The sequence below is a fragment of the Erinaceus europaeus genome, chromosome 23, assembly GCF_950295315.1.
Source record: "Erinaceus europaeus chromosome 23, mEriEur2.1, whole genome shotgun sequence".
Lineage (NCBI taxonomy): Eukaryota > Metazoa > Chordata > Mammalia > Eulipotyphla > Erinaceidae > Erinaceus > Erinaceus europaeus.
In genome coordinates this window covers 11,668,129-11,693,187 of record NC_080184.1, presented here as the reverse complement: position 1 = coordinate 11,693,187, position 25,059 = coordinate 11,668,129, and the positions used below count along the sequence as shown (strand labels likewise).

Below are 25,059 nucleotides of genomic sequence, written 5' to 3'. Positions count from 1 at the left end.
ACATGGCGTGAAGGACAAGAACTTGCTTAAGGATCCCAGTTCGAGCCCCCCCCCCCCTGCCTCCCCACCTGCAGGGGCGGTCACTTCACAGGTGTGAAGCATGCCTGCAGGTCTGTCTCTCCACCTCTCTGTCTTCTCCTCCTTTCTTGGTTTCTCTCTGTCCTATCCAACAACAATGACAGCAGCAGCAACAACAATGATAAACAGCTAGGGCAACAAAAGGGAAAAAACAGCTTCCAGGAGCAGTGGATTCGTGGTGCAGGCACCGAGCCCCAGTGATAATCCTGGAGGATATATATATGTTTCTTTAAATTTTTTCTTTGTTTATTTATTATTAGCTTTATTATTAGACACAGAGAAATTGCAAAGGGAAGGGGAGATAGAGAGAGAGAGAGCCAACCTGCAGCTCTGCCCCACTTCTCCTAAAGCTTCCTAAAGTAGTCTGCACGTGGGGACCCAGGGCTTGAACCCTGCTCTTTTTTGAACATTGTAATGCATGTCCTTAACCAGGTGCGCCACCGCCTGGTCCCTTCCAGCTTCTCCTTTTTCCATTTATCTTTAGAAAAGAAAAAGGATTAAAAAAAAAAAAATCAAAACAAACACATCTGGAAAAAAGAAAAGTGGGCTTGAGGACTCTTAGGCGGCAGCTGGGGTGGGGCGGCTCGCAGTGACCCCTTCTTTCTCATGCGTAGGGTGGGGTTCCCAGGCCTCACAGCTCAGGGCGGACTTTCCCACATGCTCCCCCCATCCCTTCCCTGCTCCCTCCAGCTGTCAGCCACCCCCCCACCCCACCCCCCAGCCCCGCCCCCGGGGCCTCGGGAGCCCAGGGCAGGGCGAGGCCGGGGCGGGGCGGTGTCCTCGGATCCCGGGAGCTGCCCGCAAAGAGCAGAGGGCAGCGTCCCGTCCGCGGGTCCTGCCAGCATGAAGCTGCTCTCGGACCCCGGTCAGTCACGGGCGGGCCTCTGGCTTCTCCTGCTGGTTCTGCACCTCCTGCCCGGGACCCAGGCGGGTAAGCGGGAGAGGGAGACCTGGATCCCTGGACCCCTGATTTCCTGGATCCCTGATTCCCTGAATCTCTGGATCTCTGATTCCCCGGATCCTTGGTATGGGCTGAGGTCTACATAAGCTAATTGGGGACCCCCCTCCCCCAACCTCCAAGACTGGATGGGCCGTGATTGTGGCCAAGAAGTGTTGTTGGACCTTCCCCCCCCCCCCCCGCCCCGCTGGGAGACCTGTGACTGAGACAACTGGAAGAATGGAGGGGGGACCCCATTAATTGGAGGGTGTGTGTGGGAATAGGTGATGGATGATGGATGGGATAGATTAAGGGTGTGTGTGGGCCCTTGGGCCTCCCCCCTCACCACAGCAGGATTCAGTGTGTGCCTGGCTGGGGAGGGGGTGGTGATTGGTGATGGTTCTGGGAGTATGTGGGATGGATGGGTCTCCCCAGGGCTGCATGCGGTGTGTCTGTGTATGAGATTGATTTTGAGGGGAAAAGTTTAGGGCTGGGGAGAGACAACACAGGGGCTTTTCAAAGGAGATTCTTCTGCCTGAGGCTCTGAGGTCCCAGGTTCAATCCCCAGCACCACCATCAACCAGAGTTAAGCAGGACTCTTGTCTCCCTCCTTCTCTCTCTCTCTCTCCCTCGTTGAACTAAAGTAAATAAGATCTATTTAAAGGACTGTGGAGACAACACAAGGATTCTGCAAAAATCCTCCCTTGCCTGAGTCTCTGAGGTCCCAGGTTCAATCCCCAGCACCACCAGAAGCCAGAGCTGATCAGACTTCTGGATAAAAATAGTGATACATAAATAGAGTATTTATGAGAGAGAGAGAGAGAGAGAGAGAGAGAGAGAGAGAGAGAGGAGCCTCCCTCTGACACATGCAATGCCCAGGGATGGAACTGAGAATCCAGTGCTCTAACCACTGCACAACCCCACCCCAAGCTGTAGTTTGACTGTGTGTGTGTGTGTGTGTGTGTGTGTGTAGGGATGGGGGTAGCCCAGGCGTGATGGTGACTCCCCCTCCCCGCTGTTCCCTCTGAGGGAAGGGCGACTGTGATTTGAGGGTGCTAGTAGCTCTGGAGAAAGGGTGTGGATTATTTTTGGAGTACTGGTGGATGGGAGTGTCAAGAGCAGCGAGGAGGGGAGACTCTGAGCTCTCTCTGCCTCTGCGCCCCCCTGGCCTGCTCCTCCTCCCCCCACCCCCACCCTCCTCTGCCCCAATTGGCGCGCTCGCCTCCCCCTGCGCCCCTCCCCCCTGCGCTCCCCAGGGCCCTGATCAGCACCACGGACAGGGCTCTGGAGGGGCGCCCAGGGGCGGGGCGCGGGCGGGGTCTGGGAGAAGGGGGGGCAGTGGAAGAGTGGAAGTCTCCCCTCCCTCATGCCCCTCTCCCTCCCCTCCCCCATCATCGAAGCGAGACTAGGATCTTTTTTCCCATTCCTTTTCCTTTCATTTTTTTTTCCAATTTTTTTTTGGGGGGAGGAATGTCTCAGGGGGTCCCCGAGGGACTTCGGGGTCCTTAGGAGAGGTGACTCAGCGCTGACACATCCTCAGCTGCAGGCACCCGGCTGTTCGCCCAGCTCTGAATGTGTGTGTGTGGGTGGGTGAGTCGAGGCACCCTGGGGTCCCCAAAACCGTAATCCCTCTGGCTGGGTGGCCTAGGGGGTTTCCCCAGCTCTGAGACCCTGGAGGACTCCCCTTAATCCCTGGAGGACTCCCCTTAATCCCTTAAATCAACTTAGACCTCCTTACTCAGCTTTTTTTTTTTTTTTAATCAGCACCCTGCTAGACTCTGGCTTCTGGTGCTGCTGGCAATTGAACCGGGACCTCAGAGCCCCAGGCAAGAGAATCTGTTTGTAGAACCATGATGCTGTGTCCCCAGCTTAATTTATTATTTTAATGGAAGATATTGCACATACAGAGAAAACTACAGAGAGAGAGAGAGAGAGAGAGAGAGAGAGAGAGAGATCAGAGCCTTGCTCAGCTCTGGCTGATGTTAGTGCTGGGAATTGAACCTGGGACTCCAGAGCCTCAGGCAGGAGAGTCCTTTTGCAGAACTTCTGTGGCATCTCCCTGGCTCCTTCCTCCCCCCCCAATTTCCCCATTTTGACATGTGCTTCAGGGTGGTGTCCACTAAGGTGAAGAATCCCATTTTGACTCATGTCCCTTTCCCATGCCCCCTGCCCCCCACCATCTGTGCCATGCTGGGCACCCCTCTCAGCATAGCAGCTCTCCTCTTTCTGCCCTCTCCCTCGGAAATATTCACACCGCTGAGGCCCCCACCCTCCACCCCATCACACTGACCACAACTGGCACCCATGTTTCCATGGGCCTCCTTAGCAACAGGATGCCTGACTCACCCTCACTCACTCCCAGCCATGGCTTCCCCCTTACCCTGCCTCCACTTACTCCTCATGGTCAACTCAAAGTCTCTGCCATGGTCCTAGAGACACTGGCATGGTCTGGATGTGTGACAGAACATGGGACATGGGACGGGACCACCAGAGATCACATACCCTCCCCCCCACACACACACACACACGAACACACCCAGCCCTCTCCTGGGTCACTCACTCACAAGCTCTATCCATCCACCCATCCACAGCCGAGATGCCAACCCCACTGTCTGTCTCCCTGGGGCCCTGATGGACACTGGGCGGAGTCTAGGGGGTTGGGTGGTTGGGTGAGGGCAAGCTGAATCCTAGACTAGCGCCCTCTCCCCATCTGTGACTCCCTCTCCTTTGCACACACCCCCTGGGGCCCCCTGCAGACAGGACTCAATGCCCCCTTGTGTCTTCCCATCCTATTACCAGGCCAACGAAGAAAGCATGGTCAGTTTCTGAAAGGTCACCCGAGAAGGGCTGCTGGATTGGAGCAGGGAGGCATGGCGTTTGGTGCCAGAGAGAATATTTTCAGTGTGTGGGGGGGAGGTGTGGAAATGGTGGAGGAGGAGGGGAGACTGGGGTCTGTGAGTGTGGTGCCTGGGGGAGGCACACAGGGCAGGGTTGTGGATCTGGGCCCTTTCCGTCCCCCCTGAGGACTGAGGTCTTCAGGGTGGGGGGGCAGCTGGGAGGCTGGTTCCACAGGAGGGGGTGACCCTTGTGGTCAGCAGAGCCTGGGAGCCTAAATCCTTGCCCCAGGGGGGACTGCTACCCCAATGCCTCAGAATGATTTAATGATAGCCCAGCCTCAGGATGAGTGGTTACAGATGAGGCTGGTGGTGGCTGGGGGGGGGGGGCATGGATGGGTGGAAAGAAAGGGAAGGAGGGAGGGAGGGAGGGAGAGAGAGAGAGAATGGAATAATCTACACACAGTGTTACACATAAGCACAGATACCAGAACAGACACACACACACACACACACACACACACACACGTACAGAGACCATCAAAATAGATGGGGAGGGAGCTGGGCGGTAGCACAGTGGGTTAAGTGAACATGGTGCAAAGTTCATGGGCTGGCTTAAGGATCCCGGTTCGAAACTCCAGCTCCCCACTTGCAGGGGAGTCGCTTCGCAAGTGGTGAAGCAGGTCTGCAGGTGTCTGTCTTTCTCTCCTCCTCTCTGTCTTCCCCTACTCTCTAGAGTTCTCTCTGTACTGTCCAACAACGTCAATAGCTATGACAACAATAAAAATAACAACTACAAGCGCAACAACAAGGGCAACAAAAAAAAGGGGGGGAATGGCCTCCAGGAGCAGTGGATTTGTAGTGTAGGCACCGAGCCCAGTGATAACCCTGGAGGCAAAAAAAGAAAAAAAAAAGACAGGGGGAGAGAGGGAGGGAGAGAGAGAGAATCTACACAGAGTTACACATAAGCACAGATGCCAGAAAAGAAGAGAAAGAGAGAGATATGGAAGAACTAAAAAATTACCAAGAGACAGAGAAAAAAGAAAGAGAGAGAGAGAGAAAGAGAGAGAGAGATATGGGAAGGGGACCAGGTAGTGACACACCTGGTTGAGCACACACATTATGGTGTACAAGGACCTGAGTTCAAGCCCCCAGTCCCCGCCTGCAGGGGGAAAGCTTCACAAGTGGTGGAACAGGGCTGCAGGTGTCTCTCTCTGTCTCCCTTCCTCTCTGTCTCCCCCTCCCTTCTCAATGTCTCTCTGCCCATATTCACTAATAAAAATTAATTAATTAAGAGAGAGAGATGGGAAGACTGACAAAATACCAAGAGACAGGGAAAGGAGAGAGAGACAGGGATAGATAGATGGACAGAGATAGAGAGAGGGAGAGGAATCTACACACAGAGTTACATAAAAACATAGAGATCAGTAAAGAAACAGGTGAGAGAACCAAAAGAAAGAAGAGGAGGAGAAGGGAGGGTCTGACTCCAAGTTGGACAGAGAGACAGACAGCTGGAAAGATGGACTCTCATGAGGAGAGGCAGGGCAGGGCAGGGCAGGGCAGGGCAGGGAGAGGAAGGGGAGAAACTAAGGCACAAGAAAGAATCAAAGGAGGGAAGAAAGTTGGAGATAGATGAGGGTTGAAACGGGGATCTGAAGTGTCTGACTCAGGAGGAGCTGAGACATGGGCGAAACTGCTCTAAGCCCTGATCCCCCTCCCCAACTCTGGCCCTAGTCCATGGTGAGGTCAGCAGAGCCGCCCCCAGACTGAGGTCATGGGCAGATTTGGCAGAAGCAGGTTTTTTTTTTTTTTTTTTTTTTTGCCAGGAGGCTGGGTCAGGGGGTCAGTGGGGCAGACTGCTGAGGGGTGGGGTGCTCAGGCAGAGATGAGGGGCTCAGGGGAAGTCTCTCTCCTGCTCACGCCATGTGGTTCCAGTTAACACTGGCCTGGACTGCGTGGGGTGGGGCTGGAGGGATGGCCTTAAATAGCATCTGGTTGCTGCCCTTGCTGGATGAGAGGGAGGTGGTTAGAGGTTATCAGATAGATGAGAGAGAGAGAGAGAGAGAGAGAGAGAGAGAGAGAGAGAGAGAGCAGAAGGGCCAGGGCAGAGAAGGTGACAGGGCAGGGCTGGCAGAGGGAGGAGGGAGGGGAGAGAATCAGAGAGGAGACCCAGAAGGAAGTAGGCAGAGGAGGACGAGAGAGAGAGAGAGAGAGAGAGAGATATGAGGGAGGAGAGAGAGAGAGGAGAGGGAGGAGAGAGAGAGGGGAGAGAGAGGAGAGAGAAGAGGGGAGAGAGAAGAGAAAGAGGAGAAAGGAGAGAAAGGAGAGAGAGAGATGGAGAGAGAGAGAGGGAGAGAGAGAGGAGGAGGAGGAGGACTTGGGTGATAGTAGAGGGAGGAGGAATTGGGTGATGGTCAGAAGAGTGCTGCCACATTCTCTGCAGCAACCTCCTGCAGGGGGGCATGAGAGGGTGACAGGGCAGGGCTGGCAGAGAGAAATGAGGCCCATTGATCATGGTAGTTAGAGAGAGAGTCAGCCCAATGTGGAGGAAGAGGTCAGGGGAGGTGAGGCCCAGAGGGAGGATTCCCAGGCTAACTGCCTGTAGGGCAGAGAACTCAGCAAAGAGCTAGAGAGGAGGAGGGGGCAGAGACAGAGTCCAGCTCAGTGGCTCCACCCCAGATGGGCTTCCCCTGGCAGGAGGGGTATCAGACCGAGATGCAGCCCCCGGGAGTTAGTGTGGGGGAGTGTGGGGAACAAGAGGACAGTCTGGCTCTGGGGCCTCAGGCCAGGAAGCTTTGATTCATCCTCGAACTAGGTCAGCTTTTTAATTTTTTTTTAACTTCCTCTCTCACTAAAAGCCCCAAAGAAGAAGACAAAAACAACAGAGAGAGAGAGAGAGAGGACAAACAGGAGTCAACAAACAGGAGACCAGAACAGCTGTGGGGAGAGGAGGGAGGGGACAGTTTCTGGAGCTGCCCCCTCCTTGACCCAAAAACACAGCAGGAAGTGGGGCCAGGCTCCCCAAACTTGAGTTGTTTGCATGGAGGTCTGATTGCTTGCTAACGGTCTCTCTACCTTGCCTTCTCTCCACAGCCGACCCCATAGATGTGCTGAAGATCTTGGGTGTGAGAGGGGGCTGGGCTGGGGTCCCTGAAGGGCCTGGCCTCTGTCCCCAGAGGACCCCACAGGGAGACCGAGCGTTCCAGGTGGGCAAGTCTACCACGTTGGGCGTCCCTACGAGGGAGCTGTTTCCAGGTGAGTCAGGGTGCTGGGTGGGGCAGCCAGAGGGTGAGGGTGGGCACCACCAGGATATCTAGCCCTGGAACTATTTGACAGCAACATAGAAAGCACAGGGAACTTACATGGAGGGTGGGCAGTTTTGTGTGTGTGTGTGTCTCAACCATGCACAGCACCCAGAGAGCCTCATGAAAGGTGGACAGGATGTGGGGGTCTCTCCTCTATCAGCACCATGGACAGCACCCAGGGAGCCCATGGAGGGTGGGCAGGGCTGTGGGGTCTCTCCTCTCTCAACACCATGGACAACATCCAGGGAGCCCATGGAGGGTGGGCAGGGCTGTGGGGTCTCTCCTCTCTCAGCACCAGGCACAGCACCCAGGGAGCCCCATGGAGGGTGGGGCAGGGCTGTGGGGGGTCTCTCCTCTCTCAGCACCATGGACAGCACCCAGGGAGCCCCATGGAGGGTGGGCAGGGCTGTGGGGTCTCTCCTCTCTCAGCACCATGGACAGCACGCAGGGAGCCCATGGAGGGTGGGCAGGGCTGTGGGGTCTCTCCTCTCTCAGCACCAGGCACAACACCCAGGGAGCCCATGGAGGGTGGGCAGGGCTGTGGGGTCTCTCCTCTCTCAGCACCCTGCACAGCACCCAGGGAGCCCCATGGAGGGTGGGCAGGGCTGTGGGGTCTCTCCTCTCTCAGCACCAGGCACAGCACCCAGGGAGCCCATGGAGGGTGGGCAGGGCTGTGGGGTCTCTCCTCTCTCAGCACCAGGCACAGCACCCAGGGAGCCCATGGAGGGTGGGGCAGTATTGTCTTTCACTGTCTCCTGTCTTAGTCTCCCTCTCTCCTTCTTTCCTTTTTCTTTGTGTCTCTCTGTCCTGCAAAGAAATTAATGAAAAAAAATTGCATCTTTCCTCTCTTTTTCTTCCTTTCTCTTTATCATTCTCAAAGAAATAGTAAAAAATTGGGAGCCAGGCGGTAGCGCAGAGGGTTAAGCCCACATGGCACAAAGTGCACGAGCCAGAGCAAGGATCCCGGTTTGAGCCCCCGGCTCCCCACCTGCAGGGGGGTCGCTTCACAAGTGGTGAAGCAGATCTGCAGGTGTCTATCTTTCTCTCTCCCCTTTTGTCTTTTCCTCCTCTCTCGATTTCTCTCTGTCCTATGTCGCTTTGCGGCGGCGGGACGCGGCGAAGAGAGGGAAAGAATATCTGGAGCGGAGAGGGAACACAATCCTTTATTGTTGGGTCAGAGCTCTGTGGTTCGGGCCACATGGAGCTAGCCAAAATGGCCGACCCCTGCTACGCGCACCACCCTTCCATCACCGAGGTAAAAAACCAGGCGAGAGAGAGAGAGAGAGAGAGAGAGATGGGGAGGGGAGGGGAGGGGAGGGGGAGAGGGAGAGGGAGAGGAGGGAGAGGGAGAGGGAGAGGGAGAGGGAGAGGGAGAGGGAGAGGGAGAGGGAGAGGGAGAGGGAGAGGGAGAGGGAGAGGGAGAGAGAGGAAGTAGGAGGGCCTTTTATAGGGCAGCAGCCAGGAGTGACATGTCGGGACAGGATTGGCTGGGAGAGGCACTTGAGAATACCGTATTAACTCTAGTGGGAAATGGCAGAACCTGAGGGGACAGCCTGGGAAATGTGACTGCCTCTGTGTAATTTCCCCAGCAGTCCTATCCAACAACGACAGCAGCAACAACAATAATAATAACAAAAACGATAAACAAGGGTAACAAAAGGGGGAAAATAGCTTCCAAGCCCCAGCAATAACCCTGGAGACAAAAAAAAAAAAAAAAGAAAAAGAAAAAGAAAAGAAATAAAGAAAAATAGTAAAAATTTGGTATCTCTCTTCTCCATGTTTAACTGATATCTGTACTTGTTCCTTCAAAGAAATGAGGAATGACAAATTAATATCTCTTTTCTTCTATCTCTTTGTCTCTCCCACCAACCTTTCCCTATCTCTTTCAAAGAAATAATGAATGGAGCTAGGAAGCTATGCAGTGATTGCACACTGAACTTTCTCTCTCTTCCCTTTTTCCTTCCTTCCTTCTTCCCTTCCTCCCCCTCTCTTTACTAGAGCATTGCTAAACTCTGCCTTATGGTGGTGTTGGAGGTTGAATGTGGGACTTCAGCGCCTCAGGCATTAAAGTCTTTATGGAAATTATCCATCCATCCATCCATCCATCCATCCATCCATCCATCCATCCATCTTTAAATGGGGCCATAATATAGCTCTCTTAGTGGAGCATGACTTCCAAACGTGTTAACATCTTGACTCTAAGCCTTTGCCCAGCCCTTGGGAACAGGACCTAGGGAAAGCTTCATGAGCGGTGGAGCAGTGCTGTGGTGTCTCCCCTTCTCTGTGTTTCTCACTGTCTCTGTCTCACACCATCCAGATGAAAGAAAGAAAAAAAGTAGTTCTGAAGGCTTAAAGCCCCAACCAAGACTTGGTGACAAAAAAAAAAAAAAAAAAACGAAATAAAATCTTAACCGAACAGTGTGTGGAGGCAGCTCAGCTGTGAGGTTCACAGCCTGGGTTCATCCATGAAGCTCCCCATTTTCCTCTGCTTACCTAGATGGAATCTTCCCTGAAAACTTCTCTGTCCTCCTCACCTTCCGGGGCCGCCCGGCCAACCAGTCGGTCCTGCTGTCTGTTTATGAAGAGGGGGGTTCCCGCAGCTTGGGCCTGACCCTGGGGCCATCTCTGGGGCTACTCGGTGATTCCTTCACCCCCCTTCCACAGCAGCTCAACCTCACGGATGGTCGGTGAGTGTTGGGTGGGTGGAAGGGATGTGGGGAGAAGCCCCCCCCCCGCAACCACCACAATCATCTCTGAGTCTGTTCCCCCTGCAGGTGGCATCGGGTGGCACTCAGTGTGGATGGAGGCATGATCACCCTGGTGGCTGACTGTCACCCTCAGCCCCGTGTGGTGGGCCAGGGGCCCCACTCCATCAGCACAGGGGGCTTCACTGTGCTGGGGAGCCATGACGCTGGGGAAGAGACCTTTGAGGTAGGTGGATCAGCAGTTCAGGGGAACTGAGGCAGCAGAAGGGTGGAAGGTGGACAGGGTTATGTATGGGGGTCTCTCTTCTCTTAACACCATGGACAGCACCCAGGGAGCCCCATGGAGGCTGGGCAGGGTTGTGGGGGGTCTCTCCTCTCTCAGCACCAGGCACAGCACCCAGGGAGCCCCATGGAGGGTGGGCAGGGCTGTGGGGTCTCTCCTCTCTCAGCACCATGCACAGCACCCAGGGAGCCCCATGGGAGGGTGGGCAGGGCTGTGGGGGGTCCCTTCTCTCTCAGCACCATGGACAGCATCCACGACAACACCCCATGGAGGGTGAGCAGGACTGTAGTCTATTTCTTTGTTTTTATCACCTTCCTGAGGTATCTCTTGCCCCTTTGCTGGGTCAACCCCCTCCCTCTTCTCTTTTTACTTCTCCTCCTCCTTTCAACATCTGGGAGTGAACTCAGGACCATGTACGCACAGGATGACACCACTGAGCAGCCTTCCTGGCCCTATTGTTTTTATTGATTTACTCATTACATTCCTTTTAACTTCATTATATTAATTAATTTATTGGATAGAGACAGAGAGAAACTGACGTGGAAGGGGAAGATAGACAGGGAAAGAGACAGAGAGACACCTGCAACCCTGCTTCACCACTCATGAAGTATCCACCCCCCAGCCTGTGGAGACTGGGGGCTCGAACAGGGGTCCTTCTGCATGGTGATAAATGCACTGAGCTGGGTGCACCACTGCCTGGGGCCCCAGGATTGTATTTTCAATCATCATGTGATATATGAGAATATGGGAGTACCCAAAGTTATTTCTGAAATGGTCTCCTTGTTGAATTTTTTTTTCCTTTTAACCAGAGCACTGCTCAGCTCTGGCTTATGGTGGTGCAGGGGATTGAACCTGGGATTTTAGAGGGCCTCAGGCACAAGAGTGTGTTGGCATAACCATTGTGCTATCTACCCCTGCCCGTTTAATTTCTTTTTAAAAAAATATTTATTTATTCCCTTTTGTTGCCCTTGTTGTTTTATTGTTGTAGTTATTATTGATGTCATTGTTGTTGGATAGGACAGAGAGAAATGGAAAGAGGAAGGGAAGACAGAGAGGGGGAGAGAAAGAAAGACACCTGCAGACCTGCTTCACCACTTGTGAAATGACCCCCCTACAGGTGGGGAACCAGGGGTTTGAACTGGGATCCTTCCACCGGTCCTTGCGCTTTGTGCCCCTTGCACTTAACCTGCTGCGTTATCTCCCGACTTCTCCCTGGATAATTTCTATGGGGTAGTTTATTCATGTGTGTGTGATAGAAATGTTTGGTATCTTTAAGAGAGAGCAAGAGAGGAGAAGGATACACACACACACACACACACACACAGACACGGGGGGGGGAGAGAGCGAAAAGGAGACATGAAGGTACAACTCCACCATCCATGGAGCGGCCCTCCGTAGTGCTGTCCATGGTGCTGACTCACGGTGCTGTCCATGGTGCTGGAGCTCAAACCCACGGTCTTATGTGCTCTCCTGGGTGAGTTATCTCCCTACCACACTCCCTTTTTTTTTTTTTGTCATCACAGGGGGTTTACTGCTCTGGGTTGACTTATTTAAATACAGATAGGTAGCTGGATAGATGATTGATAGAACGATGAGAGATAGATAAGAGATAGAGATGGGTGAAAAATGAGTAGATGATAGAAAGATGATAGATAGATGATAGGTAGAGGATAGATAGAGACATAGATAAGTAGACAGACTGACAGACAGATAGATAGGCTCATGCAACACCAGAGTTTGAACTCTGGTCCTTGTGTCAGAGAGAGAGAGAGGAAAGTCAGAAAAAGAGAAACACCAAAGCAACACTCCATCATCCACAGACCTCCCTCAATGCTTTTCCATGTGGTGCTGGGGCTCACTCAAAGCAAGATTTATTCCATCTCCCTCACCCCTATTTTTGTGGTTTTGTGGCTGGGGCTTGTACCCAGGGCCTAATGCTTGCAAACAATACATCCCCCCCGAGTCCTAACCCTAAAATTTTAATCCCAGGGAGTTTGGAGGTGCAGAAATACCTATCTCTTTGCAGGGTGTGTGGGGAAGGCTACACTAGAGGTGTGTGGGGACACCAGCTTTTAGCCCATGATCACCCTCCTTGACCCCCATTTCCCCCCCCACCCCAGGGAGACATCCAGGAGCTTCTGATCATCCCAGATTCCCAGGCAGCCTTCCAAGCTTGTGAGATATTCTTGCCTGGATGTGACACCACAGATTCCAGACCCACAGGGGTGAGTAAATCAGGATCTAGCCCTGTACCTTGAGGCCAAGGAAACCTCTACCTCTCTCCATGGGGATGAAGGAGGCTCTTCCACCTCCCACATTGGCCAAGATCAAATGATTGACTTTGACCCAGGTCATTGATTGGGTGTAAGTCTCATCTTTAAAGTTAGGTGAATCAGGAGAAAGATCCTGGGAGTGGGGAGTTGATGGGGAGGTGCTTTGTGGAGTTGATTATGATGGGTGTGATCTCTCCCTAGGTCCCCCAGGCTGAGCCAGAGTCCCCTCCCCCTCGCCGGAAGGGGAAGGGGAAAGGGAAAGGGAAGAAAAAGGGACGAGGACGCAAGGGGAAGGGCAGGAAGAAGAAAAAGGACACACAGACCCCCAGTCTTCCTGCTGGGTCCTTGGAGAACCAGGTAAGGGGCTTGCCACCTGTTACCTTTTTGACCGGCTGTGATGACCTTTCTGGTATTTAAAAATTTTTTTAAATTATTTATTATTTATTTATTTTCCCTTGTTTTATTGTTGTTGTGGTTATTATTATAGTTGTTGTTGATGTTGTTGGATAGGACAGAGAGAAATGGAGAGAGGAGGAGAAGACAGAGGGGGAGAGAAAGACAGACACCTGCAGACCTGCTTCACCGCCTGTGAAGCGACTCCCCTGCAGGTGGGGAGCCGGGGGCTTGAACCGGGATCATTAGGGGTCCTTGCGCTTTGCGTCACGTGCGCTTAACCCACTATGCTACCACCTGACCCCTGACCTCTCTGGTTTTAAGAATCACATTTAACCCTCCCCCAATGTTTATTTATTTACTTTTTTGCAGTAAATGCATGTTTCCTTTTTTAAATTTTTATTTATAAAAAGGAAACATTGTCTAAACCATAGGATAAGAGGGGTACAACTCCACAATTCCCACCACCAGAACTCTGTATCCCATCCCATACCCTCCCCTGATAGCTTTCTTATTCTTTAACCCTCTGGGAGTATGGACCCAAGGTCATTGTGGGATGCAGAAGGTTGAAGGTCTGGCTTCTGTAATTGCTTCCCCACTGAACATGGGCCAATCTTTATTTCTATCTCCCCTCTTTCTTGTGAAGCATCTCCCCTGCAGATGAAGATCCGGGGGCTTGAACTCAGATCTTTGTGCTTAGTACTATGTACACTTAACCAGGTGTGTCACTGCCCATCCCTCCCTGCCTTTTAAAAAAATTTTCTTTATTGGGGGATTAATGTTTTACCTTCGACAGTAAATACAATAGTTTGTACATGAATAACATTGCTCAGCTTTCCACATAACAATACATCTCCCACTAGGTCTGTCATCCTTTTTGGACCTGTACTCTCTCCCTTTACCCCATTCCTTCAAATGGATTTGACCTTGGTTTGCAATATTGCAAAAATTTCAGGAGTGTGGCTTCAGACCTCTCTCCACATGTAAGCAACACACACACTTACACCCCCAAAGTTCCAGCACCATCACACCAAAGACTCCCCTGCATGTATTCCCTTAATCCCTCTTCCCTGTTTCTTTCACTCACCACCCTCATTTCCCCAGAGCCTAAGGGTTGGTTTGCTTATTGGTGGTTAGGTTAATTTTTTCAAGCCCCTATTATCTATCTATCTATCTATCTATCTATCTATCTATCTATCTATCTATCTACCTACCTACCTACCTACCTACCTACCTACCTACCTATTTGTCTTATATTTATTTATTTTAATGCCTATTTAGTTATATATTTTTACTACCAGAGCCCTGCTTAGCTCTGGCTTCTGGTAGTGTAGGAGATTGAACCTGGGACTTTGGAGTCTCAGACAGGAAAGCCCCCCTTTTTAAAAATCTTTTTTAAAATCTTTTATTTATTTTTCTCTTTTGTTGTCCTTGTTGTTTTTCATTGTTGTTGTAGTTATTATTGTTCTGGATGTTGTCACTGTTAGATAGGACAGAGAGAAATGGAAAGTGGAGGGGAAGACAGAGAGGGGAGAGAAAGATAGACACCTGTAGACCTACTTCACCACCTGTGAATCGACCCCCTTGCACATGGAAAGCCGGGGCTCAAACCGGGATCCTTGCCAGTCCTGGTGCTTTGCGCCATGTGCACTTAACCCACTGTGCTACTGCCTGACTCCCAGGAGAGTCTTTTTATATAACCATTATGAGAGAGAGAGAGACAGAGAGAGAGAGAGAGAGAGAGAGGTGCTAGAGCCCTTAAAGCCCTGCTCAGCTCTGGCTGATGGTGTTGCTGGGGACTGAACCTGGGATCTCAGAGCCTCAAGCAGGAGACTCTTGCAGAACCATCATGCTGTCTCCACAGCCCACCTATTTGCTTTAGACATGCACACTCTACACATCTGGCCAGTGTCTTTCACTTCCTGACTTATTTCACTCAGTGCCCTTGCCTTCCATTCATTCTATCCTTTAAGGCACAGTGGCATTATTTTAATGACTGAGTAATATTCCATCAAGTGTACCTCCCATAGCTTTCCTCCCCCCCTCCTCCAGTTATCTGAGAATAGACATTGAGGTTGATTCCATGTCTGGGTTATTGTAAACAGTATTGCTTGTAAACATAGGGATGCACAGACCCCCCTTTCCCCCCACCATGACTTTTTAAAAATTAGAGATAATATTGGTTTACAAAATGATAAGATAGCAGGAATACAATTTCACACTGTTTCCACCACCAGAGTTCTGTGTCCCCATTCCCTCCATTGGAAACTGCAGTGGTTCTCCCAAAGTCACAGATATGAATTGAGTATTAAGAGTTGACTATTATGTATGTATATATCTATGTATGTATGTATGTATATATGTATATATGTATATATGTATGTATGTATGTATCTCTCTATCTATATTTTTGCCCATTTTCCCCTATGGTCCTGCCTTCTCTTCCTTTCTAAGCTTCAGATGCTTTTGAATGAGTGTCTTGAGACCAACTAAATAGCTCACTTGGATAGTGTGTTGCTTTGAGGTGTGTGTGTGTGTGTATGTGTGTGTTTATGTATGTGTGTGTGTGTATGTGTGTGGTGTGTGACCCAGATATGAGGCTGCCCCCCACCCCACTACACTGAGGAAGTTTGGGTACTGTGGTTTCCTTTACTCTTTCTCTCTGTCTCACTATCACTGTAGAAAGAAAGAGAGAAAGCCAGAAAGAAGCAAATAAAGAGCTGAAATAGTGTTTTATGGCCTCTGGATATATGTTTAGGAGTGGTATTGCTTGGTCGTAAGTTATTTCTATGAATTAATTAATTAATATTACCATCAGGGTTATCATTAGGACTTGGTGCCTGCACTACAATTCCACCACACCTAGTGGCCATTTCTTTCTTTCTTTCTTTCTATTTTATTTAATACGACAGAGAAAAATTGAGAGGGGAGAGGGAGATAGAGAGGGAGAGAGTGACAGACACCTGCAACCCTGTTTCACTGCTCATGAAGCTTCCCCTGACTCTTTCTTTTATATGAAGAGTTCACTTATTTATTAATGAGAGGGGTAGGAAGAGAGAGAGAAAGAGAAACAGAGTATCACTCTGTGCTGCTAAGGGATTGAACCCAGGAGAGGTCAGAGCTTTACCCACTGTGCTACCTGGGATCCATGGGGGAAGGCATTCTTGAGGGTCACTAGCTAGTGGGGTATTGGATTTGGTGGGATTAGAAAGAGATTGTTTCTTCCCATCCAGGGTGGAGACCCCCTCACTTACCCTAGCCCATTTCTCATGCCTCAGCCCCTCACTGGGACCCTCCACAGTCCCCTTGTCCCCTTGACTTAGTTTATTTGTTTGTTTGTTTGTTTTTACCTGGTGGTGTTGGGGATTGAACCTGGGACCTCAGAGCCTCAGGCAGGAGAGTCTGTCTGCAGAACCATTATGCTATTTCCCCAATCCTTTAAATATATTTGACTTACTTTAGCAAATCAAAAGAGAGAAGCTCAGCTCTGGCTGACGGTGATGCTGAGAGTTGAACCTGGGACCTCAGAGCCTCAGGCAGGAGAGCTTTTCTGCAGAACCACTGTGCTGTCTCTCCTGCCCTTGACCTAGTTCCCTCGCAGCTGGCCTGGCCACGAGGAAGGAGCTGATTGCTCCTTGGTCTGCTGTTTTCCTGAGATTGGCCTTGGGACAAATACCATGGGTTAGGCTTTCGGGAGTCTGGCCTGGAGTTCTGGACCTCGACCCTGATCACAAGTTCCTCCCAGGCCTGGGGAACCTGGCCAGCTCCGCACCACACCCCACGCCGTGCTGTGCTAGCACACTCCCCCTGCTGGCTACCCCCAATCCAGGCCCCTTCTCTATACTCCTCTGTTTAGACATATATATATAATATATATTATATATATAATAAGAGAGAGAGAGAGAGCTCAGTCTGGCTTCCAGTGGTGCTGGGGATTGAACCTAGGACCTCAGACCCTCAGGCAGAAGAGTCCTGCAGAACCATTGTACTCTCCTCAGCCCTGTTTTTTCTCTTCCTTCTTTCCTTTCTTCCTCCCTCTCTTTTCTCTCTCTCTTCCATCATTCCTTCCTTCCTTTCTCTCTTTCTTTCTCTTCCACTTTTTCAATCCCTCCCTCCTTTCTTTCCTCCTTCTTTTTCTCTTTATTAAAAATTTTCAATTTTTATTTGTTGATTGGATAGGGACAGCCAGAAATTGAGATGGTAGTGGGAGATGGAAAGGGAGAAGACAGAGAGACAACTGTAGCCCTCCTTCACCACTTGCAAAGCTTTCCCTCTGCAGGTGGGGACTGGAGGCTCAAACCTGGATCTTTGTGCAATGTAACATGCACTTAACCAATTGCAGCACCATCCAGCCCTCTTTCTTCCTTCCTTCCTTTCTTTCTTCCTTCCTTCCTTTCTTTCTTTCTTTCTTTCTTTTCTTACTACAGTCCTCCTTTTTTTTTCCCTCCAGGGTTATTGCTGGGGCTCAGTGCCTGCACCATGAATCCACTGCTCCTGGAGGCCATTTTTCCCCCTTTTGTTGCCCTTGTTGTTATAGCCTTGTTGTGGTTATTATTGTTGTTAATGTCATTTGTTGTTGGATAGGACAGAGAGAAGTAGAGAGAGGAGAGGAATACAGAGAGGGGGAGAGAAAGACAGACACCTGCAGACCTGCTTCACCTCCTGTGAAGTGACTCCCCTGCAGGTGGGGAGCCGGGGGCTCGAACCGGGATCCTTATGCCGGTCCTTGTGCTTTGCACCACGCGTGCTTAACTCACTGCACTACCGCCTGGCCCCCCAGTCTTGCTTTTCTTACCACAGTCCTGCTCAGCTCTGGCTTCTGGTGGTGCTGGAGATTGAAACTGGGACCTCAGAGCCTCAGGCATGAAAGTCTTTTGTAGAACCATGACGCTGTCTCCCCAGTCTTTTTTTGGGGGGTAGGGGTGCGGGGTGCCAACCTGCACACTCCTAGGAGTCAAGTCCTGGCTTTCTCCTTTGCCCCACCTCCACCCCCTGTCTCCATCACCCCAAGCCCACACTGTGATATGTTCTTTGTTTCTGCTCCAGACCTCGGCAGCCGATGTTCTAACGACGACGGTGACACCCCCTCCAGGGTTTCCTCCTAGTACCATGCCTTGGCTTACCACCACTGTTGTGACCCTCAGCCCCAATGTCACCACCCTGGAGGTCAGTGGATGGGCGGAGACCGGACTGGATGGGGTGGTGGCCTTGGGAGCAAGCTTTGGTTTGTCCCCTTCATCCACAGGGGGGCCTGGACTCTGACAACGACACCTGGCAGGGGACTCCAGAGACTGACTCAGCTGGAGAGGATGAGGAAGGAGGAGGGTCCACCATGGGCCCCAGCTTATGGGCAACAGAGCGATCAATGGGGACAGAGTTCCACATCTTACCTGTGAATCTGAGGGTCTGGGAGAGGTGGATGGGTGGGGAGGACACTTCTTTCTCTCTTTTTACCTCTAACTTCCTTCACTGCTGTGGGGGCTGGGTTCAAACTTGGGTTACACACATGGCAAAGAGCTTACTATCCAAGTAAGATATCGTGATATAAATATATATATTACATATATATAGTCTTTTTCATATCTATTTTATTGCTATCTATTTGATAATCACTCATTATCTACCTAATTTATTCATTATAATAATCTAACTTTATGTTTATCTAATTATATAACTTATCTAAATAATTTAATTTATCTAAAATTAAATAAGTTAAATTGATCTAAAATTAATTTAATTGATCTAAGATAACTACTTTGTTTATAGTCTATTTCTTTCCTATATCTACCTTTATAAATTCATATTCTATTTTTTATTGGATAGAGACAGAGAGAGAAATTGAGAGGTAAAGGGAGATAGAAAAGGAGAGAGAGGGAGTTGGGCTGTAGCGCAGTGGGTTAAGTGCAGGTGGAGCAAAATGCAAGGACTGGGGTTAAGGATCCCGGTTCAAACCCCCTGGCTCCCCACCTGCAGGGGAGTCGCTTCACAGGTGGTGAGGCAGGTCTGCAGGTGTCTTTTTTTCTCTCCCCCTCTGTGTCTTCCCCTCCTCTTTCCATTTCTCTCGGTCCTATCCAACAACAACGACAACAATAATAACAACTACAACAATAAAACATCAAGGGCAACAAAAGGGAATAAATAAATACATACATATTTTTTAAAAAAGAAAAGGAGAGAGAATGAGAGACACCTGTAGCCCTGCTCCACAGCTTGTAGGGCTCCCTGCAGGTGGGGATCAAAGACTTGAACCTGGGTCCTTGTGTATTATAATGTGAGCACTTCATCAGGTGCACCACCACCTAGTCTCTGGTCCTTTCTCTCTCGTTCCTTCTTTCATAGAAGGAGAGAGAAACACCAGCAGCACTGCTTCACAATTGGTGAAGCCCCCCTCCACAGGTGCTCCTATGTGATGACTGGGGACTTGAACCCAGATCCTTGTGCATGGCAAAGTGTGTGCTTTACCAAGTGAGCTATCTCCCATCCCCTATATTTAAAAGATAAAATGATTTAGGGAAGCCTGGGGAGACAGCCCAGTGGTTCTGCAACAGACTCTCCTGCCTGAGGTCCCAAGGTCCCAGGTTTGATCCCCAGCATCACTAGAAGCTGAAGCAGTGCTGCAAGACTCCCTCTCTCTCTCTCTCTCTCTCTCTCTCCTCTCTCCTCTCTCTCTCTCACATACCTCTCTTTCTCCCTCCTTTCCTTTCAATTTCTCTCGGTCCTGTGGGATAAAGAAAAGGGTGGAGAGGGGAGGTGGCTTCCAGGAGTGGTGGATTCGTTGTGCAGACACTGAGCCCCAGCGACAATCCTGGTGGCAAGATGAAATGAAATGGAATAGTGTCAACAAACTTGGGAGTTTCTGGCAGCTGAGTGGAAGAGTGTGGCCTGTAGGGGGAGCCAGTGAGGTGGTGGAGTAAGAGACCAGTCCAGAGACACTAAGGCTGCTGGGCTGGGGTAGGGGGGCAGGGAAAGGCATGAAAAGGGTCAGGGTCTCCCCAAGAAGCTGCCTGGTTAGAAGATTCTGGAGTCCAGCCTAGCAAGGTGGGCTAGGTCAGCCACAGAAACTTGAGCTTCATATTCAGAGCGTTGCTGACTTTAGCCAAGGGCCAGATGGTGTCATCTAGGGTTTCAGCAGACAGGGGGTGGGATGGGGTGGTGGCATGTCCCCAACCTGGGTGCTGGACAAGGTGTGTGTGTGTGTGCGCGCGCGCGCGCGAGCGTGTGTGTGTGTGTGTGTGTGTGTGTGTAGGGGGGGGTGCTAACTGGGATGATTTTTTTAGGGCTCACACCCTCTTTTTTCCTTTTCTCCCCCAACCCCACTTCCCCAGGGTCCTGGAGAAAAGGGTGCAAAAGGAGAGCCCGCTGTAATAGAGCAGGTGAGGGGCCAGGAGGTGGGAGGGCCAGTGGGAGCTTGGATAGACTTGAGGTTCACACTCATTCTCCCCTTCTCCAACATGCCCCCTCTCCTCCCAGGGACATCAGTTTGAAGGACCCCCTGGATCTCCAGGACCTCAAGTGAGTCAGCTGTCCTCCACCCTGACCCTTCCTTTCTTTGTCTTCCACTTTTTTGGGGGGTGTGTGTGTTTGAAACCCCTGGGGTGAAGATTTGGAATGTAGGGTCTCCAAATCTTTCCAAGACGATTTGAGGCTCAAAGGATTGAGTCGTGTGTGTGTGTGGGGGGGTATGAGGAGTGAGGATGTGAGGGTGGGATTCACAGGGTACCCACGGTCCAGAAGAGGCCTCAGTGTTGGGGTACGTAGGTGGGGCACATAGGATGGGCAGTGTGGGGCCAGGCTGATCCAAAGCCAGCCTGGTTCAGAATTTGTCCTTTTGGTGACTTCTGTCCTCAACAGGGCATGACTGGACCCTCAGGCCCTCCTGGCCCCCCTGGATTCCCTGGAGACCCTGGTCTACCTGTAAGAGGCCCTTTGGGTGGGTGGGTGGGGCCATGTTTCAGCTTCGCTGGGGAGTGGGGCTGGGGCAGAGCTTCCTGGCTGTGGGGCTGAGGTTGGGAGCTGGGAGCTTGTACTGGGGGAACTTTCTCAAAAATGACATTGACTTCATTATGATTCATCTTTCTCATTTCTCCTCTGGGGGTCCTCCCTCCTGTTTTACCCCCTCCTTTGAGTGCCTTCTCTCTCTTGTTGCCTCTGTCTTATTATCTCTCTTCTGCCTCTCTTTATCTGTCTCTGTCCATCTTATCTACTCTCTCTCTTCTCCTCCTATTGGTCTCTCTCTCTTCCTCTATCCCTCCTTTCCTTTCTTTTTTGCCTCCATTCTTCTGTCTGTCCATGTCTCTCTGTCTCTCTCTCTCTCTTCTGGTCCCCTCCACTTGCCTTTGTGTTTCTATTTCCCATCCCTTCATCTTTCCCTTCGTTTTATTTTTTTCCCTCTGTCATTTTTTATGGCTTGTCCTCTTACCTCCATCTCCCTGTCTTTCTCACACCCCCTTTCCTCATCCCTCTCTTTTTTCCTTCACCCTCCATCCCTCTCTCCCTCCCATCCCTTTTTCTCTCTCATCTCTGGTCCTTCCTGCTTCTCTCTCTTTCCTCCAGGGTCCCCCAGGCCTCCCAGGAATCCCTGGAATAGATGGGATCCGAGGTCTTCCAGGAACGGTCATCATGATGCCGGTAAGAAGGTGACAGGTTGGAGGGCAGGGGAGATAGCTCAGCATCAGAGTAGAGGACTTGTAAACCTGAGGCTTCAAGTTCAAGCCCCAGAACTGAGCAGTACCCCAGTCTCTCTCATAAATAAAAGAAATCAAGAAACAAAAAGAGAAGTAGTGGGGCCAGGCAGTGGTACACCTGGTTGAACACACATATTACAGTGTGCAAGGATCTGGGTTCAAGCCCCTGGTCCCCACGTGTAGGAAGAAAGCTTCACGAGTGGTGCAGGCCCTCAGGTCTCTCTTTCTCCATATATATATATGTGTGTGTGTGTGTGTGTGTGTGTGTGTCCCTCTGTCCTCTAAATTTCTCTGTCTCTATCTAATTATAGATAAAAATATTTTTAAAAAAAGATAAAGAAAAATTTCCTTAGGATTATTAAGAAAGAGAGAGAGGAGGGCCAGGTGGTGTCACACCTGGTTGAGAGCACATGTCACAGTGCTCAAGGACTCGGGTTCAAGCCCCTGGTCACCACCTGCAGGGAGGAGGCTTCATGAGTGGTGAAGCAGGTCTGCAGGTGTCTCTCTGTCTTGCTCCCTTTCTGTCTCTCCCTCCCTTCTCAATTTCTGCCTCTATCCAATAAGATAATTAATTAAAAGAAGGAGACAAGAAGGAGAAGAAGAAATTGTTACTTTGGCACAGGGATGGGCAGGCAGAGCTCTGATCCAGGAAGGGATTTTCCTGGGTCCCTCCCTCATTATGAGTCCTCCCCCTGCAGTTCCAGTTTGCAAGCAGCTCCCTCCAAGGCCCCTCGATATCATTCCAGCAAGCTCAAGCCCAGGCAGTATTACAGCAGGCTCAGGTGAGTGGAGGGGAAAAATTATAAATAATTTTTTTAAAAATAAAATGGACATGTTGACAAGACCATAGGATAAGAGGGGTACAGTTCTACTCACCACCAGAACTCCAGATCCTATCCCCTCCCTTGAAAGCTTTCCTATTCTATATCCCTCTGGGAGTATGGACCCAGGATCATTATGGGGTGCAGAAGGTGGAAGGTCTGGCTTCTATAATTGCTCATGTGGACTTCTGATAATAAAAACTCCATGGGGGCGCAGTCGGGCAGTAGCACAGAGGGTTAATTGTACATGGTGTGAAGCATAAAGATGAGGTAAGGATCTGAGTTGGAGATCTCAGCTCCCCACCAGCAGGGGGGTCACTTCATAAGCAGGTCTACTGGTGTCTATCTTTCTCTCCCCCTCTCTGTCTTCCCCTCCTCTCTCGATTTCTCTGTGTCCTATCCAACAACAATGACACCAAAAACAACAACTACAACAATGATACAACAACAAGGGCAACAAAAGGAAAAAGGTAGCCATCAGGAGCAGTGGATTCATGGTGTAGGCACCGAGCCCCAGCAGTAACCCTGGAGGCAAAAAAAAAATAAAATAAAATAAACAACAAAACACCCCACAAAACAAAAATTCTATTGGGGTTGGGTTGGGCTGGGCTGTGATGTACCTGGTTTAGCTTGTATGTTACCATGAGTAAGGTTTAAGGTTTGCAGTTTGAGCCCCTGATCCCCACTTGCAATGGCGAAGCTTCATGAGTAGTGAAGCAGGGCTGCAGACATCTCAAAAAAGGACAACAGGAGTGATGGGTATGTCATGTAGGCACCAAGGTCTGAAGATAACCCTGGTGGTAAAACAAAACAAAAACAAAAGCTCAATCTGTTGGAGGTCTGGTTAGGGTTACACACTTAACACAACCCACAGTGAGATGGTGTGTGTGTCCATTTCCAGACCTTTTCATTGACCCCAAAGGGTATCTGAAGTTTGTCTCTCGAGCCTGAGATATGACAGGATTTGGGGTCCTGGACTCTGGTCCTTAATATATAATGCTATATTTCAATACTGGTCCAGAGACCGATGGATCTCTCTCTCTCCCTAAGAGACCTATGTGTATGTGGTCTTGAGGGAGACTTGAGTCTTTGCTCCCTTCTGCTTTCCAGCTTTCTATGAAAGGCCCCCCAGGCCCAGTGGGGCTCACGGGGCGTCCTGGTCCAATGGTGAGTAGGAGGACTGCATGGGGGAGGGGGCATATCTGTGGAGGGGAGATGTTTCTCTAGTTACACCTTCTAACCTTTTTTTTTTTTTCAAGGGCCTTCCTGGGTATCCAGGTCTGAAAGGGGAGATGGGAGAAATGGGGCCACAGGTGAGACATGGGGGGTGGGTTGTTAGGACTGGATGGGAGAGGGACTCCCCTGAGCATCTAGGGAATAAAGCCCTAGGTTGGGAGAATGGCAGTGACTGCTGGTTCTTCTCATCTAGGGTCCCCGAGGGCTCCAGGGACCTCGTGGGCCACCTGGCCGAGAGGGCAAGATGGTGAGTGATGTTTTTCTTCCCTTGGTCATCCTTTATTCACATCTAAACACCCAAACAGTGCACAACCGTGGACAGCACCTAGGGAGGACCATGAAGGGTGGGCAGGGCTATAAGGGAGGGCTCTTCTCTCTCAGCACCATGGACAGCACCCAGGGAGCCCATGGAGGGTGGGCAGGGCTGTGGGGTCTCTCCTCTCTCAGCACCCTGCACAGCACCCAGGGAGCCCATGGAGGGTGGGCAGGGCTGTGGGGTCTCTCCTCTCTCAGCACCCTGCACAGCACCCAGGGAGCCCATGGAGGGTGGGCAGGGCTGTGGGTCTCTCCTCTCTCAGCACCCTGCACAGCACCCAGGGAGCCCATGGAGGGTGGGCAGGGCTGTGGGGTCTCTCCTTTCTCAGCACCCTGCGCAGCACCCAGGGAGCCCATGGAGGGTGGGCAGGGCTGTGGGGTCTCTCCTCTCTCAGCACCAGGCACAGCACCCAGGGAGCCCCATGGAGGGTGGGCAGGACTGTGGGGTCTCTCCTCTCTCACACCAGGCACAGCACCCAGGGAGCCCCATGGAGGGTGGGCAGGGCTGTGGGGTCTCTCCTCTCTCAGCACCATGCACAGCACCCAGGGAGCCCCATGGAGGGTGGGCAGGGCTGTGGGGTCTCTCCTCTCTCAGCACCATGGACAGCACCCAGGGAGCCCCATGGAGGGTGGGCAGGGCTGTGGGGTCTCTCCTCTCTCAGCACCCTGCACAGCACCCAGGGAGCCCATGGAGGGTGGGCAGGGCTGTGGGGGTCTCTCCTCTCTCAGCACCATGCACAGCACCCAGGGAGCCCATGGAGGGTGGGCAGGGCTGTGGGGTCTCTCCTCTCTCAGCACCCTGCACAGCACCCAGGGAGCCCCATGGAGGGTGGGCAGGGCTGTGGGGTGTCTCCTTCTCTCTCCCTTCTTCCTCACTGTCTCTCTTTGTCTCAAGAAACAAAAAAGATCAAGCATTGGTAGAGTCATGCATGCACAGAACCCCAGTGGTAACACCAGTGGAAATAGATAATTGAAAAATAATGAATGGGATACATACAGAGGTTAGCTCACCTGGTTGAGTGCACACTTATTATCTTGTTCAAGGACCTGGGTTCAAGCCCTTGGTGTCCACCTCTGGAGAGGGTGAGCTTCAGAAGTGGTGAAGCAAGTCTGCAGGTGTCTCTCTGTCTCTCTGTCCTCCTCCCCTCTCAATTTCTCTCTGTCTCTAGCAAATGAAAAAAATAAAAAGAAGAAG

General features: G+C 51.1%; 1 protein-coding gene across 3 annotated transcripts in view; it reads left to right on the top strand.

Annotated features, from left to right (window-relative positions):
- The first annotated feature begins 838 nt into the window (after positions 1-838).
- The window catches only part of LOC103116152 (collagen alpha-3(V) chain), a 69,593-nt gene continuing 45,372 nt past the window's right edge, over positions 839-25,059 (top strand). Inside the window, exons 1-16 of one of the 3 annotated variants that reach the window (XM_060181643.1) lie at positions 839-1,009; positions 6,943-7,104; positions 9,652-9,841; positions 9,929-10,085; positions 12,263-12,367; positions 12,617-12,772; positions 17,855-17,974; positions 18,054-18,200; positions 20,134-20,181; positions 20,279-20,320; positions 20,660-20,722; positions 21,362-21,436; positions 22,191-22,274; positions 23,424-23,480; positions 23,573-23,626; positions 23,743-23,796. In XM_060181643.1, the coding sequence (XP_060037626.1) occupies positions 922-1,009; positions 6,943-7,104; positions 9,652-9,841; positions 9,929-10,085; positions 12,263-12,367; positions 12,617-12,772; positions 17,855-17,974; positions 18,054-18,200; positions 20,134-20,181; positions 20,279-20,320; positions 20,660-20,722; positions 21,362-21,436; positions 22,191-22,274; positions 23,424-23,480; positions 23,573-23,626; positions 23,743-23,796 (1,602 nt within the window). In that variant the 5' untranslated portion in view covers positions 839-921. The remainder of the gene's footprint in view (positions 1,010-6,942; positions 7,105-9,651; positions 9,842-9,928; positions 10,086-12,262; positions 12,368-12,616; positions 12,773-17,854; positions 17,975-18,053; positions 18,201-20,133; positions 20,182-20,278; positions 20,321-20,659; positions 20,723-21,361; positions 21,437-22,190; positions 22,275-23,423; positions 23,481-23,572; positions 23,627-23,742; positions 23,797-25,059) is intronic. The other 2 variants (XM_060181642.1, XM_060181641.1) reach the window with 2 other exon arrangements.